The 20,879-nt window shown below is 36.8% G+C and overlaps 1 protein-coding gene across 2 annotated transcripts in view; it reads right to left on the reverse strand.

The window, feature by feature from the left end:
• Positions 1–3,538: 3,538 nt before the first annotated feature.
• Positions 3,539–20,879, reverse strand: part of NVL (nuclear VCP like) — a 97,618-nt gene continuing 80,277 nt past the window's right edge. For both annotated transcript variants that reach the window (XM_036757012.1, XM_036757014.1), the window contains 5 exons: positions 18,530–18,636; positions 16,077–16,153; positions 14,221–14,309; positions 10,965–11,035; positions 3,539–3,856 (listed from right to left, as the gene is read on the reverse strand). In XM_036757012.1, coding sequence (XP_036612907.1) covers positions 3,812–3,856; positions 10,965–11,035; positions 14,221–14,309; positions 16,077–16,153; positions 18,530–18,636 — 389 coding nt within the window. In that variant the 3' untranslated portion in view covers positions 3,539–3,811. The remainder of the gene's footprint in view (positions 3,857–10,964; positions 11,036–14,220; positions 14,310–16,076; positions 16,154–18,529; positions 18,637–20,879) is intronic.

A 20,879-nucleotide genomic window follows, 5' to 3' on the forward strand; every position in this document is an offset into this window, starting at 1 on the left:
CTGCCTAGTGTATTCCTTTCCATTCTTTTACGATCATTAAAACAACCAATTCCAGGCCCTGTCTTAACAACTCCCTCTATGACCCCAACAATAATGGAATTGTAAGGGGATATGTGTATCATTTCCTCACATCAGAATGTAAACAGTTTATCCTCTTGTCCCTTAAAACTGCTTATTTGTGCTTACCTTTTTATGCTTTTCTTCACTGTCTGTCTTGCAAAGTTTGTATGCAGCTCTGGTCTTTTCATCAGGAATGCTTGGAAGTACTCTTTCACTAAAGGTCCATTTCCACCCCCACCTAGGATAACAACTCAGTTTTACCAGGTAGGCTGTTCTTGGAAGCCTATGTTTCGCCTTCTGAAATACTGTATTTCAAACTCCCCACTATGAATGCTGTTGGCTGCTAAATCACGTGTGATTCTGACTCTGGCTCTGATAACTGAATTTTTTTCTGACTGCTTGTACTATGTTTCTTTTGTTTGATGTCGGAAGCTCTGGATTTTGGTTATAATGATCCTGGAGTTTTCATTTAGGAGTTTCTTTCAGGTGGTGACTGGTAGATTCTATTTTCAGTTCATTTTTTGATCTTTTACTTGGCCCTCTAATTCTAAGTGATTGGCTAGTTTTATAATTTCTTGAAAGATGATCTTTTTTTGGTCATGGATTTCAGGTAATCCAATGGTTTTTAAACTTTTTTTTTTGCCTGTTTTCCAGGTCAGTTGTTTTTGCTGTGAGATAACTTAAATTTTCTTCTATCTTGTCAGTGTTTTGACTTTAATAGTTCTTGTCTCACGCAGTCACTGGCTTTTAGACCAAAGTCCATTCCAACTTTCAGAGAGATTTTTCTTGAGCAAGGTTTTGTACCTCCTGTGCCAAGTTACTAATTCTATTCCCAATTCTTTGTTCCATGGCTCTCATTTCTTTTTCAGTTCCTCCCCTTAGTGCTCTTATTTTGCTAATGGAAACACTTACAAACTTCTTGATTGAATCTGCATTGGCAGAGGGACAGGGCTTTGCTATACCAATAAAATCCCAGGTCTAAGAAAAATGTTCATTGAACAGTTGAAAGAGTGTTGAACCTAGGACCAAGTGACCTGCATTCCAGTCACTGATCTAGCACTTACTAGCTAGTTAAATCACTTAACTTTTCTGAGCCTGTTTCCTCATTTGTAAAATAGGGATCAAAACAATTGCAAGACCTACAATTAAAGTGTATTATGAATTTTGAAGAAAAATTCAAGTGTGTTATTTTTACTTCCTTGACTTTCTCTTAAGTCACCCACCCTATCTTCTGATTCTGTTCTCAGTTCCCTCATGAAATTCTTTGAGCTTTCCGGAACACAAAAAGTGAAGACTCACTGTATGACACATTAAACTCAATTAGCTAGAGCAGAAGGGCCATTTATGTTGCCTGTTTAAAAAAAAAAGTTGGGGGAGATTATCAGTCAAGTTGTAGTAAAAGATGTGTTGAGTTTACTTCTTAAAATATTCCTCTTTTGGAAACAATTCTTCAGTGGATGGACTAAACTGAAGAAAATAGAATACCGAACACTGCTTTACTAGGGGTTATTCAAACTGCGTATAGAAATGGCAGACATTCTTCAGCTCTGATCTAATAAAAGCACAGGTCCTATTTCCACACTGTTTTATCGTTCTCTTCAGAGGGACAAGGGATACTAGTTTGTATGATGGGATTTCAATAAAATCCCATGAAATGTCTGTTCAGAGGAAGTAGATGTAGTTGTACTTCTACCCTAGGGATTTAATTTGGGCACAGATAGAAAGACGAGAACATTTCCTTAGACCCTATGTAACTCTGGCTTTCTATCTTTTTCTCTAAGGCATATATTTACTTAGTACAACAGCTGTCTGTTAAGAGACGAGGTAGACTCTATCAGTCACACGGGTAACAAACGAACTATATATGTCACAATTTAAATACTATTTCCAGAGACAGATTAAAAATGCAACATGTATTAAAATAAAGCTGTTCTAAGCAATCTAATTTGAAGGTGATGCTCACATAGAATTCTGAGCTTGGAAGGCACTCTAGAGGTAGTCTAATCCAATCCTTCTCTCCAGCCCCATTTCACAGACGAGGAAACTCCAAGCTTACAGAAGGGAAATGACTTGACCAAGGTTACATAGGTTCAATCTCAAGACTTCTGATCCCAAATTCAATGTTCTTTTCCATTATGCCATGCTTAAGCTCAGTCTTGCATGTAACTCTGACCAGTAGGCCCCCACCTTACAACTGCACTGGTCATAGCCTGATTAAATCTACAAAGGACTGATTTCAAAAAGCTTTTACTTTGATCCATATTATACTTCCCATCTTCTACACCTTAAATCTTTTTCTAAATCATTGAGGAAATCTGAAGATGTCAGGGCTAAAAGCCAACAGACCCGTATGCAAAGATTTCAAATTAATAAGAACAAAGTTTACTGCTTATCTTCATGGAGTTCCCTTGCCCCTTGGAAGGAGAGTAGTATTAAGTTGATTACTTATATGAAAACATATGCTGTATTGTACAGGCTCCTCACCTATGATGAAATCTCTTTGAAAGGGAATAAAGATAGATATCTTTACATTGACAAATAATCACAAGAAATTATGACATAAAAATAAATTAAGACTTTTTTTAAACATTTCTTTCCATTCAAAGACTTTTTTTTCACTTTTCTGTTTATCTTAGTCACTTTATCATTCTCTTTTTGTCTTCCCAACAATGTATCAGCTTTACAACCACTCAGTGAGATTACAGAGTGTTATCTAAATTTCATACAAAGTAGAGCTGGGGAAAATGTGTGCCCAACATAGCATTTGACTCAATGATAATTATAGTAATGCAAATAATACAAACTCAATTCACAGAACAGATAAACTTTAGGCTTAAATAACACTTACAAAGAACAAAAAAAGGATAAGCTAGGTAGTGTCTCTATCCCTACCTGTAAACATTTAGAGAAAAATGTCGAAACTGGACGCCTGTCAGAATTCTTCAAAGTGGACAACTTTTCCTTTCACCCAATCCATAACTAGGACCTCTTTCCTCCCCTGCACAACATGGATTTCCCCCAGATGCTTTCCAGTTGAGGATAGCAGTTTCCTTTAGACAGTGTGCTAAACCTGAAGTAGCTCCTGTACCAAAGATCAGTTTCAGCCTCCATATTTGGAAATCCAAGCCTAAGGCTGTTAGGCACCCCCTCCAAATGTGGGACTGCCTCAAAATTTACAATTTATGAGGCACTCATAGATCAATTTCATTTGATCTATTTCAACCATGTGAGGAAGGCAGGGCAGGTAACAGTTCTAGCTTACAGGGATGAGCAAATCGAGATGTGGAGAAGTTTTGAGTGACTATCCACAGTAACAAACAGAGTGAGGACCAAACCTCAGGCCACTATCTTAAAACAGTACTTTTTCTAAAAGAAAAACTGTTTCAAAACTGACAGGCTTCTCTGTTAGAACACAACTCATCTACAGTTAGTGAGAGTAAGATAAACTCAATTGAAGAAACACAGCATAAACATGTAATCTATTTCATTTTGTTCTTTTACTTTCCAAAAAAGTAAAATGCTTGATTTTTGCTGCACCAAGTTCCAGAGAAATAAGGGGATCTTCAGCATCAGCAGTCATTTACGTTTACCACATTTGGTGTTAAGCAGCTCACATTTAAAACCATAGACGTATCTGGGCCATTGTGAAAAGGCAAACTATCAAACGAAAACATCAAGGTCTTCTCTGCCATACAAACACATATGATACAGCCGACACATTCTTCCACAGGCCAAAATACAGAGGGTGACGCTAACGGCTAAGGGATTGCCGAAGTTTTTCATACATCAGTTGATCCTAAAGATGCCACAGAGAGAGAGAAAAATAAAAGCATTAGGTTATTGCTGCAGACACTGACACTACCTGTTCTATTCTCTAATCTCATACGTGTGCCTTTCCACAGGTATCCCAAGTGACCTTTACAGTTGTTTGTGTAAAATATAGGATGGAAAAAGGTTCTCTTTTGACCTAGTTAGTAAAGTTTTTTGGGAAAGTAAAATTACAAACTGTACTGAGTAAGGACTGGGGGAAAGAAGAAGAGATGGTGACTGTTGAAATATATTAATAGCCAAATGAAAGCATTTACAGAACCAATTTGAACATTCTTTTAAGTAATCAATGGTGTGTCCCTGGCATTGAGTGGAATCTCTGCTGCTTTCTTGTTCTGTTGTATTCAATCAGATTTTGTTTTTTACTAGCACCCGGATGCTAATTTTCCACCACAGTTCAACTATCCCAGGAAGGCAAATGAGTATGGAACTAGCTTCAGGGAAGGTGAGCAGCAGTAGTAGCTTGGGATTTTGTCTGCATGGTGTAGTGTGCCTAAGCTATAGCCCTAAAGCAAAAGAAAAGAAGAGATTGCTCAGGGCAGGAAGAACTCCATTACAACTCCTCTCATGAAGGATGGAGACAACTCCTAACTGCTCATTTATACTTCAACACCACATTGCCCTTTGGGCAGACATAATTCTCAGAAGCTAGAGCATTACGTGCAGTTCACATGCAGTGCACGAGTTCCTTATGATGTAACTACTAGAGATTATTTGGGAGAAAAGTACTCTAGAGCTAATGGAATCACTGGTTCACTTTTCTGTTCTTGAATATGGATGTGGCTAGGTAACAGCACCTGTAATAATTTTCAAGATAAAGAATTTGACTATGAAAGCAATCAATTTTAAGCAATCTCCAGGATGCAGAGGCTAAAATGTCAATTACATTTTCCTACTGGACTTAGCAAAGCTATAAAAAGTAGCTGTCCTGATTTTCATCAAAATATGAGGTAAGGTTATGGGGTGTAAAGTAGGGGAAAAGTGGGCTGTGAATTAGTCTACAAATTATAAGTTAAATTCCTAGAATGAGTAACAAATAATAAGCATTACACTAATTCTCATTTGTGTAGAACTTTTGACTTTTCAAATCAAAACTTTCCCTAGTGGCCAGCTCCACAGATCCCCCCATTCATTCCCTTATTCACAAAAAAGAACCCAACCAATTATCAATCATTTCTTTTCTCTTTCTCCCTCACACCATTCCCCAGCTGACCCTTCCTGCCCCGCCCTCCCTTAAAAAAATAAGAAAAGAAAAAGGAAATACTCCTAACAAGCACACATAGTCAGGAGAGGCAAATTCCCTCATTGGTCACATCCCAAACTGTCTATCTCATTCTACATTTGGAGTCCATCCCCCCTGTCAGGAGGTAGATCTCTGGCATTCTGGTCTGTCTTGCATTGATAAGAGTTCTGAAGTCTTTCAAAATTATTTCTCTTCATAATACTGTCATCACTGTATAAATTACCTTGCTTTGTGTGAGTTCTCAGATCTTTGTTTTGTCATTTCATAATGTTCTTAAGGAACATTATTCTATTATGGTCACATCATAATTGGTTTAGCCCTTCTCTAAATGGACACTCCCTTAGTTTCCAGGTTTTTGCTATTATGAAAAGAGCAGGTATAAATATTTTTGCACATATTGGTCTTTCACCTCTTTCCTTCCATCCCTTATTCTGATCAAATAAGGGAACTCCACCCTCTAGGTGATCACTCTACCTCTTCCTATTAGTCAGAATTCTAGTTAAAACCTTAGCAACAATTTATACCAATCAATCAATCTTTATTAAGTGCCTACTATGTGCCAGGCATTGACTTAAGTGCTGGGGATGAAAAGAGGCATATAACAATTCCTGCCTTCAAGGAGCTTACAATCTAATGGAGGAGACAACATGCATCCAACCATATATAAAGCAAGCTACAGACAGAGTAAATGGGAAATAACAGAGGGAAGGCACCAGAATTAAGAAAGGTTGGGGAAGGCTTCCTGTAGAAGGTAGGATTTTACTTGGGACTTAAAGGAAGCCAGGAAAGTCAGTAGTCAAGAGCAGAGGAGGGAAGAGAATTCTGGGCATGAGAACAGTAAGAGAGAATGCCTGGACCTCAGAGACGGAATGTCTTTTGGATCACAAGAGCACAGGTCCAGGAGTAAGGTGTAAGAAGACTGGAAAAAAGCAGGAGGGGGCAAAGTTATGGAGGGCTTTGAAAACCAAGTTGAGCATTCTGTATTTGCTTCTAGGGCAATAGAAGCCACTGGTGTTTACTGAGTAGGGTGGGGTAACATGATTGGACTCAACTTGTTAATTTTAGGAAAATTACTTTAGTGGCTGAATGGAATATAGATTGGAGTGGTGAGAGAGTCAAGACAGGCAGATCCAATAGTAGTCTATTGCAATAATCAAGGTGTGAGGTGATTTGGGCCAGCACTAGAGTGGTGGTGACATCAGAAGGGGGCATATTGAAAAGATGCTGCCAAGGTGAATTTGGCAACAGTGTGGATGTTGGGAGCGGGGTGGGGGGGGGAGGTAGGGAGAGAAAAGAGATAGTAACCCTCACCATGACAAGTAATACATGAATATAAACTGAATAAATACAAAATAGTTAACTACAAGATAATGTAGAAGGAAGGGCACTAGCAGTTGTGAGGAATCAGGGAAGATGGAGCTTGAGCTGTGTCTGGACAGAAGAGAGGAATTTTATGAAATAAAGGTGTTGAGGGAGCATATTCCAACCAATGAAAAAGCACAGAGATGGAAGGAGAAGGCTGCAAAGACAGGTAGATGCAAGGTTATAAAGGGTTTTTTAAAGGCTAGACAGAGAGGGCTTTATATTTGAAACTAGAGGCATGAGAAGTCACCTGAGTTTACTGAGTAATGGAGTGACAGGGTCAGATGTGAACTAGAGAAAAAATATTTTGGCAGCTTTGTGGATGACTGACTAGTATGGGGAGAGACTTGAGACAGGAAGACCAATCAAGAAGGCACGATAATAATCTAGGTGAGAGGAGAAGAGGGCCTGAATTAAGTTGGTTGTTGCGTGATCAGAGAGAATTGGTTCTGGAAGGAGACAAGGGAGCCTCTCCTTTCTAGGACAGTGTTCCAAAGACCAGGGGCCTAGCACTTAAAACACAAGAAATTCAGCAGCTGTTTAAAGTTTGCTTTGCATTTCCACTTAGTTTCAAAAGCTAAATTCCATTTAACCTCTTTCCTTTGTCCTCATACAGTTAATAAAAGCATTCATTCTCTTTATACATTAACTTACCCGTAACAATCTAACCAATGCAAAACCCTCTGAGTATGTACATGTGTTGGCTAACATTCACTGTTGTGCACAACTAGATCACAGAGACTGTTTTCTCATAAAGAAAGGGCTCTACTTTTTGCTACTGTGTAAGACTTGATTACAGAGTGCTGAAACTGATTTTGGATACTTGATAAATACAGATCTACTCTCAAAAGAAAGTGATTTTTTTTTTGGCCACTACTGGGAAAAGTTAATGCCCCCAAAGAACTACAGATTTCAAAGACAAGCGTCAAAGAAGAATGCTGAACATGTTCTGAAAACAGAAATACCACTAGAATAAGTGTATAGCTAGTTTAGCCATCTAAGCTCTGGCATGTTTAATAAAAAAATTAGTCACTACATTGTTCAACTTTTCAGGCAAAAGCTGTATGTTCCCCAAATCATCTCCCAGTGATATTTACAGTTGGCATCTAGATTATTGGGATGGTGTATTACTCCAACCATAAAGGAAGTGGGGGGTGGGAGTAGACAGGGGAAAAATGATGACTTTGATCTGGCTGTTTTTTCCTCCCAGTAATAGCAACGTTACAGAACTGGTAAGTGAAGATAGCTCCTTTAGGGTGAATATGTAGGGGAAGCAGGTTGTGTGCCCAAGCTCCTATAAATAATTAATGTGTCATGGATAAAAACTCATTGTGGGTTTCATTACAGATTAATGATAAAGACATATACCAAACATTTAGTGCTGGAGCAGTTTTATGGATGAATAGTGAGGACCTGAAAGGATGGGGAGGAAACAAGCGTGACAAAACATGTTAGAATTTATCTGTCCAACAAAAACCTACATGCTAAACCATCAGGATTTGGTCTAGATGGAAGCTTAGAAAAAAGAGGGCATGGTACCATCTCTGAAATCAAACAAATATGTAAACAGGTTATCACATATGTTTTCTAAGATTACTTAAATCATAAGTAGTCAGCTGGTTAAGGGTTCTTTTTGATAAGGTATCATGGAGTATAATTATAACACAGAGAAGCATTTTGTTACCAGGAATGTTAAGTGACCTTTAGATAAAACTGGAAGAGTCTCACAGATTCCTGTCTGTTAGGAATCAACAAGATACACAGGAAGGAGGTAAGAGGAAGAGGATCTTTGCTTTATGGTCTTTATCTTCTAAATTAAACAAGATGGCAATGTTATGAAGGGTTTGATGAGTAAAATGACAACTCACTGCATGTGAGTTCTGTCTCAAAACATGAATAGACTGTGCTGGTCATGGAGGTAAATGCCATTACTGTTCACAGTCACATAGATGCCACAAGATGAGGAGGAAACCTTCACTACCAGAGAGAAAGAATTAGTTGAGGCTGAAAGTTACCTAGAGAAAGGGGTATTTTACCCAGTTCACAATAGTGTGCAGGCCAGTATTGCTCAATAGACTCTGTAATAGGACTCCCAAGCTTTTTCCTTTAGCTTGGTTTTTAGGGACAAAGAGTAAGTGTACAATATTATTCAATTTCTGCAGATAAAAAAACCCCCAACAAAACCACACCTTTCTCCTGAATCAAACAAAAAGGGAAAATGACCCACATGAAGTTAAGTAAAATCCCATACGGGCATAAATATTCATAGCAGCTTCTTTTGTGTGTGTGGTTACAAAGAACTGGAAACTAAGGGGGTGCCCATCAATTAAGTAATGGCTGAAAAAATGATGGCTTAAATGAATGTGATGGAATACTATTATTCCAGAAGAAATGATAAAAGGATTGGTTTCAGGGAATTCTGGAAGGACTAGTATGAGCTGCTACATAGTGAAATGAACAGATACAGAACAATTTCCAAATGACAACACTGTAAAAACAACTCAGACCTGAGATTTCTAATCAACACAAAAACCAATCATGATTTCATAGTACTAATGAGGAAGAGTGTTACCTACCTCCTGACTGAGATGAGACACTCAATACAGGAGAGTGAGACACATTTCTAGACAAGGACAATGTGGGAATGTGTGTATACTACAAGGGTTTAGACTGTTTTTCTTTTTTTCCTATAGATGGGATGGGAATGGGAAAAAATAAATATTTGTTAACTAAAAAAAATTGTTTAAAATTTTTTACAAAAAGGCATGTGGAGGGAGGGAGCAGCGAGAGGGTCTCCACATTACATCTCTACTCTCTGTGGCTCTGCATAGGTTGTCTCCTTGGTTGGAATGCTTTCCATCTCCTCAGGTCTGGCTCGAATTTCCAGCTCCCTTCAAAGTGAGGACCTACAACAGGAAGCCTGTTGTGATTCACTAGTTGCTAGTGGCCTCCCCATCTCACATTTTCTTTGTGATCTTTGGTTTTGAATTTTCCAAATCTTGTTCTCCTCACCACCCCAAAAGAATGTAAACTTCTTGAGGCAGGGACTGCCTCAAGTGCCTGGAACACAGACACTTAAAAAATGTCTGTTGCATCTTGGTGCAATCTCCTAAATGAGAAGGAAGAAATTATGCAACATCGTTTGGAACCTGGACCTCCTGGAGTCTGAAAGAACCATCTTCCTGAGTTCAAATCAGGCCTGAGACTCTTACGACTTATGTGATCCTGGGCAAGTCACTTAACCCTGTTTGCCTCAGTTTTCCCCTCTGTAAAATGAGCTGGAGAAAAGAAAACCCCAAATGGGGTTACAAAGAGTCAGACATGACTTAAACAACTGAACAACAGAAGGTGAGGAAGGAAATTCCAAGAACAAGAAAGGAGATTTCAGCATGAACAAAAAGCACACGTAGAGTTAAGAAATTGTAGGGTGTGTACTGGGGATAATAAATATCTTGGTTGGCTAGAATATTGAGAAAAGTACAGCTAATTTGGCACCAGGTTGTACGGAGCCTTGAATGACTACCTAGCAATATATCATCTGTTGCCACTGAAGCTATGGAGCAGAACACAAGCAATCCATTCTATACAATTGTTATGGATTTTGAAATAAGATCTTTCAATCAGCAATCAGAGTGAGGGAAAATTTCAAGTTGGAAGTTGTAAACAGTTAACGATTTCAAAACAAGTTCTCTCGGCCAAGCAACATTGTAATTTGTGAATGCTATCCAATGAGCCTGGAAACAATAAGATGCTCAAGGGAACGTGGATTTCCTAACAGTATCCAATTCAGATTCATCATTGTATATTGGATTTCAACCTCTTTGAAAGAACTGGTTTCATTTCATAACAACAAGTCTTTGTACTTCACTTATCACAAACAGAACACACCAACAATCAGAAGCAAACACTCAAAACCTGACGTTTGATATGAGGAAGGGAAAAAAAAGCACAGTAATTTCTTCACCTCATTCCCATCAAAAGGTGAGGACATTATTTCTATTTCAATGAAATGAACACTAAACACAGTAAATCACTAAAGCTTTCTAACCAATGTATAGCTTAACTTCAGTAAAACCTGGTTGTGATAAGAAGCCACTATGGAAGAAGCATGGGACTCAATAGACAACTCAAATAGACACTTATTTAAGTTCTGGCAAGTTGTTTGGTTGACTTTCTTAAAATTTTGTATCCAACTACAGAACGTTAGCACTGGAACAGACATGAGAAATAATGTCATGGATAATAAAACAGGAGAAGAATACTTTTCTTCAGTTTGTTCCCAATTCCATTGATAACTGGACAATTTTATTTTACCACATAATGTATCCCTGACTCTAGAAGCAGCAGTACTGCTGGATTTTTCATTTCATGCAGCAGTTTGGGAGTCTCTAGGATAACAGACGGCATGCTGAAGACAGGCCTGAAATGGCTCCAGCTCTGTTCCCTTTTTTACCTAAAGGGCATGTCTTACCTCTTTTGATGTAGAAGGCTTCACTTTCTTAAAAGCTTCTTCAAAGTGCTCCTGGCTAACCTTGACTTCTCCTATGGAGAGAACACATATACACAGTCTGATCCATTATCTGGTTTGCTGACTGGGAACGACAGAACGTTAGCCCTTAGAGGTCATCTAGTCCAATGCCCTGATCTTAGATAAGGAAGCAGCCTCTGAAGGGGAAGTTGTTTGGTTAGCTAGGACTGTAATCCAGATGTTCTGAACGGCCACATCACTGCTGTCTCCCCTGTGCCATGCTGTCTCTCTTACTGAACCTGATGTCACAATTTTACTCTCACGTGCTTAACTCAAAGAGAATATCACAAAGCAATAGATTTCCAATAGTCACTGATGAAAATATCTCTAAGCTTTGCAATTCCTACAGAAACATTTTCATACAAGATCTCTTCTCTTACCTAGAACTTTTTTTTAACACCAAGCAAAACAGCATAATCACCCTAAAAAGGGCATCTTTCATGTATTTTTTATGTATTATGTACCCATTCTCTTAAAAAGAAAGCAACATTATAGGTAGAATAAGACTTTCCACGGGTACATCTCCTGTGACAACTGACATGAAGGCCTGACCAAGTTTTCAGTTCATGGATGGAGGAGGAGCAATACTGTAGTTGGAACAGAAGAAAGTGGAATGAAAATTAAGAGATCTAAGTACTCTCTGATTAAGTGAGAGATATCCAAGTTTCTCCTACATATTCTTTCATTTAGACACTAACTTATTAGTCTCCTCTCAGTTTCACAAGAGCTATACTGCTTTAGTTACTCATAAAACAGTATTCATTTACCAAAAGTATCTACTACAGGTTAGATTCCCATTCACTCTCTTAAGAACTTCCAGTGCTTTCTGTGTCACCAAAATATTCATGTCTTGCTTCATTTTTTTCCAGGCAATCTTATGAGGACAGGTGCTACTAATCGTGTTTGTCCTAAGTTGCTTTAGCCTTCAGGCTCAATACAGTAAACTAGTGTATCAGACACCTGTGACCTCTACATTCCACTGCTGTGAGTTTGTATGATGGCAAAATCTGAAACAATCAGTGGATAAAGGCTTGTAAAAGAAATAATCTCATTTCCTTGCAGGTAAATAAAAACTATTCAATAAGACTTTCTTCTGCTGTATTTTCTATCTTATGAAACTAATTTAAGGATATGTTAAAACAGCTAATTTAATTAAAAAATAAGATACACAGGCAATGGGGCGTAGAAATTTATCTTGCCCTACAAGAAAGGAAGGAAAAAGGGGATGAGAGGGGAGGGGGGTGATAGAGGGGAGGGTTGACTGGGTAACAGGGCAACCAGAATATATGCCATCTTGGAGTGGGGGGGAGGGTAGAAATGGGGAGAAAATTTGTAATCCAAACTGTTGTGAAAATCAATGTTGAAAACCAAATATGTTAAATAAATAAATTTAAATTAAAAAAAAATAAAAAAATAAATATACGTTAAAACATTTACTATGGTTTGCTCTATATCAGGTATTTTGTTTATTTCTTTTTGGTTTAGATCAGTGATTTCATCCTTGTAGAACTCTGTAGCAGCAAGCATCCTAGCATACTGAGGATGGCTTACTAGCACAGGTTCTTCCATCTGCTTTTCTAGGAAAGCAACTTTAAAGGGGTCAACAATCTTCTTTAATTACATTCACTAGTTCAGGGTAAAGCCCCCAAATGTCAGAGAAATTAGCATGAAGACCAACAGACATGACTCTTAACTGCCTAAATCAAAGTAATATTGCTATATACTTCACATACATCACTGGATTGAGAGAGCCTTTACACCCGAGCAGTCAGGGGTCTGAATATACATCTACTCAGAGTCTTGACCAGGAAATCAAAAGATCTTTCTCATAAGTGAGCCCCCAAAGCAAAATAGCAACTCAAGAGCATATATACATTTTTGGCTAATAGGCTCAAAGCCACAAGGCATCACAACCCTTGTGATTCAGCGCCTAATTAGCTTCAGTGCTAAAAGGTGTGAAAGCGTTCCTACAAGCAAGCCTTCCCCTAAGCAAGCTTCTTCTTAGCCAAGTCTCTCTCCCAATGGGCTCCATGTGAGGCTTGGCCTATTAATGGGCTGAGAAGATCTTATTATCCCATTAACACTGCAAACTCCTAGTGCAGAAACTTTCTCCACTGATGCAGATTCACCACTCTTTGTAATTTAGTCTTAGAGGTACCCAAGGAACTTAGAGGGGTACCAAGGCTTAGAGACTTACCCAAGGTCACACAGCTAGTATACGTCCAAGGTCAGACTTTAATCCAGATCCTTCTCATCCAAAGGACAGCTAACCCTCTATATGCACTATGACAGGCCACTCTGTCTCTCAAGTAAAGTACAGAGATTCAGAAGAGTTTCTAAAGAACTCTCTTAAGTGATATGGTTTATATTTCAAGCAGCTGATGACAGGAAAATATAAGAAAGTATTGTAATGCAAACTAACTCAGACTCTAATAGAGAAGGGAAAGAATAAAATGGAAAGTTCCTTTTGAGCAAGACCCTCATCCCAGAAGGGTTTTGTATTTCTTGTCTGTGGCGAGGCTTTGTGTGACTTTCTCTTAAAGTTTTAGCCTCCCAAGAGAGATGAAAGAGGAAGTTAGAGACATTATGTCAGCACAAGTTTCTAAATGAGAATAGCCATAGGAATGAATCTCTAAACTGAACTATCTATATTCAATTAAGAAATAAATTACAAAGCCTCCTGATAACAGGATGTAGAAAAGGACATTCATTTATGCCTGTAAGATTTGTATTGAAATAAGCTAGAGGAGTATCTTCCACCAAAGTGGATCTCAATCTCTATAAATTGTAGTTATAGGACATTCAGATTGTTTTTCTAAGAGAAAAGAGAAACGAAAATATGATTAGGATCTTTCCCTCCACTAAATATTTAAGATGTGTAAGATTTTTAAAAAATGTCTTATATATTCAGCATGTAAATGTTATGCCCTTTCATGAGAAAAATGAAAAAGAAGCAGTTTTACTCAACTGGCTGAAGAACGAATGACCAGAAAACTTTGTGCTTCTCTCCAGAACTGGTTAATCAATCACTGAAATAAGACTGTTTTCTAAAACCATCTCATCAGAAAAATGTCAGTTTTAGTGTCATAGTTATAAAGCTAATACAACCAGATTTTCATACCAATAGAAATTCTTCCTCTGAAAAGATTTTCCAACAATAAAATTAAGCTGGAATTGAGGGGCCTAAAGACACACTTACCTTTTTTATTACCACTTTGGTGACTTGACATTTCCTGTCTCAAGACACAGATGGAAGCTTCTCGTACCAGAAGATAAAGATCAGCACCACTGCAGCATAGAGAAATAGGTGCTTAGGTGACTGTCTTTATTCACCTTATTGCCTGAAATTATCACATACACTGGAAATTGCAAAATGAAGAATATTTCTGACAGAGGCAAAAATCACATGCTGATTAAAAAACTAAATATAAATATTGAGAAACCTCTGATGTACTTTTTTCAGGCAAAAGGAATCTCAAATTTATAAGCTGAAGTGGATACATCAGCTATTTAAGAAAGACAGAAAGCTGGCAGGACTTTGCTTACTTTATTAATTTAAAAAATGCTCTGGTACAAGATTAAGTTATTAAACTCAATTAAATGCTCCTGGAAAACAGAAACAGTGAATATTTTTTTGCCTGTATTACAGGTTTTTAAAAATTTGTAAAACTTAAGAAGAAATGGTTGTTTTGACAAAGATCTTAGTTACTAAAAGACCCCAGTTCTCCTTTGTCATGCAATGATCTCTAGATGAAAAAGAACTTCATTTTAGCCACAAAACTTATTTACTATATAAGGGTGAAGGCCTATTTATTATATAAAGCTAAAAAAACCCCTCAAAAATCACTAAAGAAATATTACTTTGGAGGAGTGCAATTAAGGAATTTTATGGTTCTAATAATATACTGGTTTTTTCATTCCTCCCACCAACTTTTCTGTAAGTGGCAATTGTTATTTATCTGTCATCAAGACTGCCTTAGCTACTTGTTAGAAAAGAAACAGGATTTTATTATGGCACCAAAATTCTGCTCAGATTTGCCAAGTTCAGTCAAGTAGGGGAAAGGTCAAAAGTGCTTAGAAAGATCAGTGAAGCTCATCCTCAATACTAGAAAACAGCTAGGTTTTGTCAGCAGAACAATCATCTCCCCACTTCATTTTCATATGCAAAGACAGCACATGCTTTTACAGAACAAATTTTTATACTGCTTTTACATTTCCAAATCCAAAAGGAATGGAACTGTTAGCTAATCTAGGGCTAAAAATTAATCACACTAACTCTGCTTTTTCACTGGAGATATTTTGAGATATAAACTTCTGAGCAGTGTTTCTAAGTCATAATGAATAGCTATAAATTTCAGTGCTGACTAATTAACACGTCATTTTGGGCTCCTGACCCTAACATAGTTAACACAAATGCATTTTAAAAGCAAAGAGTAGAATGTCTGAATATTAGCTTACATAACATTTTCTAATTGCACAAATAATTTCTGGTATTTTTACTGCATGTGAGAGAATATAATATTTGATAAAAAATTTAACAGTATTCTTCTGTTAAGAAGAACTGTGAAGATAAAATAACTATTACAAAATACACTGGCAATAGTGTTGAAATTCAAAACATTTTAATAGTTGTGAGAAGTATGGAAATCTGAGTAAATTCTGTAACTCTTACCCCTGATGTGTTGCAGTCCTAATTTATTCATACTTCATTTCTTAATATATCATAAATTAAAGCCAAAAAAAGACTAGCATTAAAAATAGAAAAGCCCACTTGGTGAATAATTCATCCAACAGTAGGCCAGTAAGCCACTGTCTGTGAAAAATTTCAGTATTCCTAATCACTTGAACAATTTGGCAGTCATTCTTATCTTCTTTTGTACATTAGTTGAAAGGGTAAACAGGACAGACAGAATTTGTGTAGAATGGAAACAAGGAGAAGGAAGTCCAGGAATTAAAGATCAGCAGATGAAATTTCACATTCACAGTAATACACATTTCAATATCTCACCAAGAACATTCCTTCTTTTAAATTGGAGGAAAACGATAAACACTTACGAGAAGCAATCACATCGAGGGTCATGAGCAATAGCCTCTAAGCTGACAGAAACATCCAGAGGAGGTGTGGTTCCATTCTAAATGAGAGAGGGGGGGGGGGGGGGGAGAAAGAGAGAAATGAACCCTTTTCAGTGGGGTTTTTTAAGGAATGCCCTTTTGAGAGTAGGCACTCGTAAAATGGTAGCCCACAACTGATGGTACCTAAAATATTTTAAATATTTTACCTCAAAAGACACAAGGTCCAGAAATGGGTGATGAGTTCTACACAGTCTAAGGGAAAATAATCCACATTTCAAAGAATTTTGACGTTATTCATGGAAAAAAACAAATTCTAACGACAAGTGAAAACAGCTAAGTATTTCCTTTACACAGCTAAATCTGGTATTATCAGCATGGCATAATGATAAGAATGCTACACTGAGACTCAGAAAGACTTGGGTTTATGCTCCATCTCTATCATTTATACTTGCTGTATGAGCAGGGGGAAGGCATTTAATTTCCCTCGGGTTGTTTCCCAATCTATAAAATCTCTACCTCATGTATATGATTCATAGGGTTGTTGTGAAGATCAAATAATAAATGTAAAAACACTCTGCAAACCTGAAAGTGATAGATATGTCAATGTTAATTCTCATTTATTTTTATAAGCTGAAGAGGCCTGTAAACAGGAAATGGATAAACAAAGTACCTATTATGTGCCACACACTGTGAAGTGCTGGGGATACAGAGAAAGGCAAAAGATAGTCCTTGCCCTTGAGAAGCTCACAATTTAATAATTCTAAGATTTATTTTGTCCCTAAAAGAAAAAGTCACTTAAATAGTTAATGTTGGGAAGGCTGCAGGAAGACAGGCAAACTAATACATAGTCAGTGGAGCTGTGAATTGGTTGAACCATTCTGGAACCAATTTGGAATTATGCTAAAACAAAAATGACTCAACATTCACATCTTTAGACACAAAAATCCCACTACTAGATATATACCTCAATGCGCTCAAAGCTAGAAAGAAAGGTCCCAGAATACCAAAATATTGACACTAGCACTTTTTGTGGTATCAAACAATTGGAAATAAATCAAGTACTCCTAGACTGGGAAATGGCTAAGATGATACATGACTGTAATAGAATATTGCTAAAAGAAATGACAACCAATCCCAAGATGAATTGATAGAGATAAGCATAATCAAGAAAACAAAATACACAATGTACTGAACATTGTGTTAACTGTAATAAGCAAGCTTGACTCCAGAGAAAATTAAAGATTACATCCTCATCCTTCACTGTCCAGGAATAGAATATTACATAGGCTGTCAGATGTGGTCAAGGTGTTGGCTGATTTTGTCAAACCACTTTTTATTTCCTCTTTCTTTTTAAATTTTTGTTACAATGTAACACTTGTTGGGAAGGGATAGATGGGAAAGGACATATTCAGAAACGAATGATGTTTCCCTTTTGGGATATTTTCTAAAATAAAATTTTATTGAGATCATGTTTTTACATCACCTGCATTTCCCAATGTAATTCACCTCTAACTCATCCAGAGAATGATCCCTTATAACAAAGTATCAGAAAAAAATCATCCAGTAACCCCTCAAAAAATTCTGACATTATATAGCTCTTTCAATTTATGTTGCTGTAGTCATTCACACATTTTTTGTCCTGGTTCTCATTACTTTACTCTGCAACAGTTAATATAAATCTTTTTCTGCTTCTTTGTACCCATATGCATCATGTTTTATAATAAATTATATTCTTTTACATTCATGTACCACTATTTGTTTGATCATTCTGTAATCAATGGATCCGCTAATTTGCTTTCAGTTCCTTGCTATTATAAATATTCTGGTACATATGGGTCCATTAACGTTCTCACTGATTCTGGGATGTGAAAGGCATCAATTAAATAAAAAAAGAATGTTACTATCCTTAAAAGTCTTATAAAACCAAGTTTTTAGTCCTGACATCGAAATGCAGCTTATACAACAACCTATAATATTCAATTCAGTGGTTTAGAACTCCAGACATTTACAAGACGCCTAATTCTGCTACCCCTTTAGTAAACAAAATTGCCACTAATTTCTGTTAAGCTCAGACATAGCAAGATAACATGCCTATATATTATATTTAGACTTCTCAAGGTAAACACTATCTAATAAAGTTCTTTTTGTCTATTTAAGTAGCTAACATTACTAATTAAGCATTAAAATCTAAACAATAAACTAGCTAATTCACCCTAATTCTGATTAGCTGATTTTGAGCCTGGGAAAATGGGAATTTAAACTTTCTCAGTTCTGAAAAATACTTCAAGCTCCGAGCTAGGCAAAGTTATAGAAAGAAAAAGCTTTGATGTTGCTTTCAACTACTTTTTTTCATTACATACAGTACTCCTAAATTATGATGTTCTACCTGAAACAGACAGCTTTTACAAATGGTAAACATGATTCCCTTTACTCACCTTTGTGATAGTTTTCAAGATGGCAAAACGATCGGCAGGGGATGGCAAACCCACAAAGAGGATTTTATCCAGCCGGCCAGGACGCAGGATGGCCCGGTCAATAGAATCTAGTAAGAAAATGCAAATACGACTAAAAACAATTTCCATGAAAGGTAGAGGAACCGTATCCTTAGCCACAACCAATCCTCACATAGTATTTTTATAAATTACTTTTATCAGGTTAGAAGACTATGTATTTATTTCAACGGTGTAGCTACGGCTCAGAATATTTTTAGTACTTTTGCTGCACAATATTAACCTTTATTTAAAATTGTACAACATTGTTAAAAGGATGAACTGAAGTGTATAAGGAACAGAGAGAAGGGTAATCCAACCAACAAGAGATTTTCTCATTTTTAATCATTTCCAGTGATTAATGGTGGTTCCTGGTGTCCCATAGTTGTTTCAGTCCCAGTTCTATGAGGAGGATATTGTGGAAGGCAACTACATCCTTGGAGCTAATGTCATCAGCAACCTCTTGGGCTGGCCCAGCACGGCAATTCTTAAATTCTTAATGGAATACTACTCAGTCTCATTCTTGGATTTTAGGTTTCATAGAAATATATGACGAACATGAGGTTTCTTATTTACTGTAAGTGTCTGTGGCTATTAATTTCTTATACTTTTAAAATCACAGTATGGAAATAAAATTCACCAAAAGAGCTGATTTCTTGTGCATGTCAGAATTTGTTAGCCATGAGGGACAGGAATGGGTGGCAGATTAGAAGTTTACAATTGAGATACTGGTTTCTAAAGCAAGAAACATCATTCTATAGCTCAAAATGAGTACATAATTTAGACATAAAGGTTAACAAAGGATAAAGGAAGAAATTACCTATTAGATAGATCTATGGATAGGGAAGAGTTCATGACCAAAATAAGCTAGACAGCTTTACAGGAGGTAAAAATGGGTAATTCTGATTACATAAAATTAAAGTTTTTACACAATCCAAACCAGTTCAGCTAAAATTAGAAGAGAAGCAGGAAACCAGGAAGAAAAATCTTTTCAGCAAGTTTCTCCAAATAAGGTCTCATTTTAAAGATATATGGGAACTGAATTTAATTTAAAATAAGAGCCGTTCTCTAGTTAAAGGATATAGTCATTTTTCAAAGAAGAAATCTAAGCTATCAACAGCAAATGAAAAAAATGTTCTAAATCACTAGTAACTAGAGAAAAGCAAATTAAAACAACTCTGAAGTACCACTGCACACCCATCCAATTGGTTATATTGACAAAAAAGGAAAACGACAAATGTTGAAGTGGCAGTGGGAAAACAGATAAATTAATAATGCACTGCTGATGGAACTGTGAACTGGTCCAGCTATTCTGGAAAGCAATTTGTAACTATGCCAAAAAGCCATTAATTGGGTATACTCTTTGCCCAATGATTCGGCTGCTAGTTCTACAAGCCAAAGAAATCAAAGAAAGAGAAAAAGGAGCCATATGTACAAAAATGGGCACCTAAATGGTGCAGTGGATGGAGTGCTAAGTCTGGAATCAGGAAGACCAGGGTCTCAGACACTTCCTATATGTGTGACTCTAGGGGCAAGTCACTTTACCCTGTTTGCTTCAATTTCCTCATGGCAAACCACTCTAGTATCTTTGCTGAGAAAACCCCAAATGGAGTCACAAAGAGTCAGACACAACGGAAATGACTGAACAGTAACAGTTAATTAAAAAAAGAAACATAAACATATGGCTAAGTCAATCTATAAAGTGGGGGCAGACCATGTACTGTATCTATTGTGCCTACCTTACAGAGTTGTTAAAATAAAAGGAAATTAAGTATATGAAAAAGCTTTAACAGGAGATAGTAGGAAATGTGTCCGTGTAAGAAATAAAAGGCATTAACAGAACCTTCTTTTAAAAACTGCTTTAATATTTAAAGCTATTATTTGACATTTGGAAGGACAGGATGAAGAGTTCAGGTGGTAAGTTTAATGCTTTGCTTCACTTAGTAACACTGAATTTGCCACATTATTTATTAAATTTATTTATTTACTTATTAAATACCCACAGTGTAAAGAGATACAAAATTTGAATAAACAACGTCTCTGCCCCTAGGGAGTTTATTGTCTAATGGGGGTAGGACAAATACATAGTATTAAAAGCATTTAAAAAATATAAAAGTATGCCATAAGATCATAGCTTTAATGTTGAAAGGGACCTTCGAGGTTATCTCATTTCATCTTTTAACTTTACATATGAGGAAATTAAGGCCCAGAATAGTCACTTAGTTGGATGACTATTAAGTTCTAATACAGGTTCACTGACTTCAAATCAATTCATAACAGGCAGTATCCATTCTAC

Source organism: Trichosurus vulpecula, chromosome 4 (genome assembly GCF_011100635.1).
Source record: "Trichosurus vulpecula isolate mTriVul1 chromosome 4, mTriVul1.pri, whole genome shotgun sequence".
NCBI classification, from domain to species: domain Eukaryota; kingdom Metazoa; phylum Chordata; class Mammalia; order Diprotodontia; family Phalangeridae; genus Trichosurus; species Trichosurus vulpecula.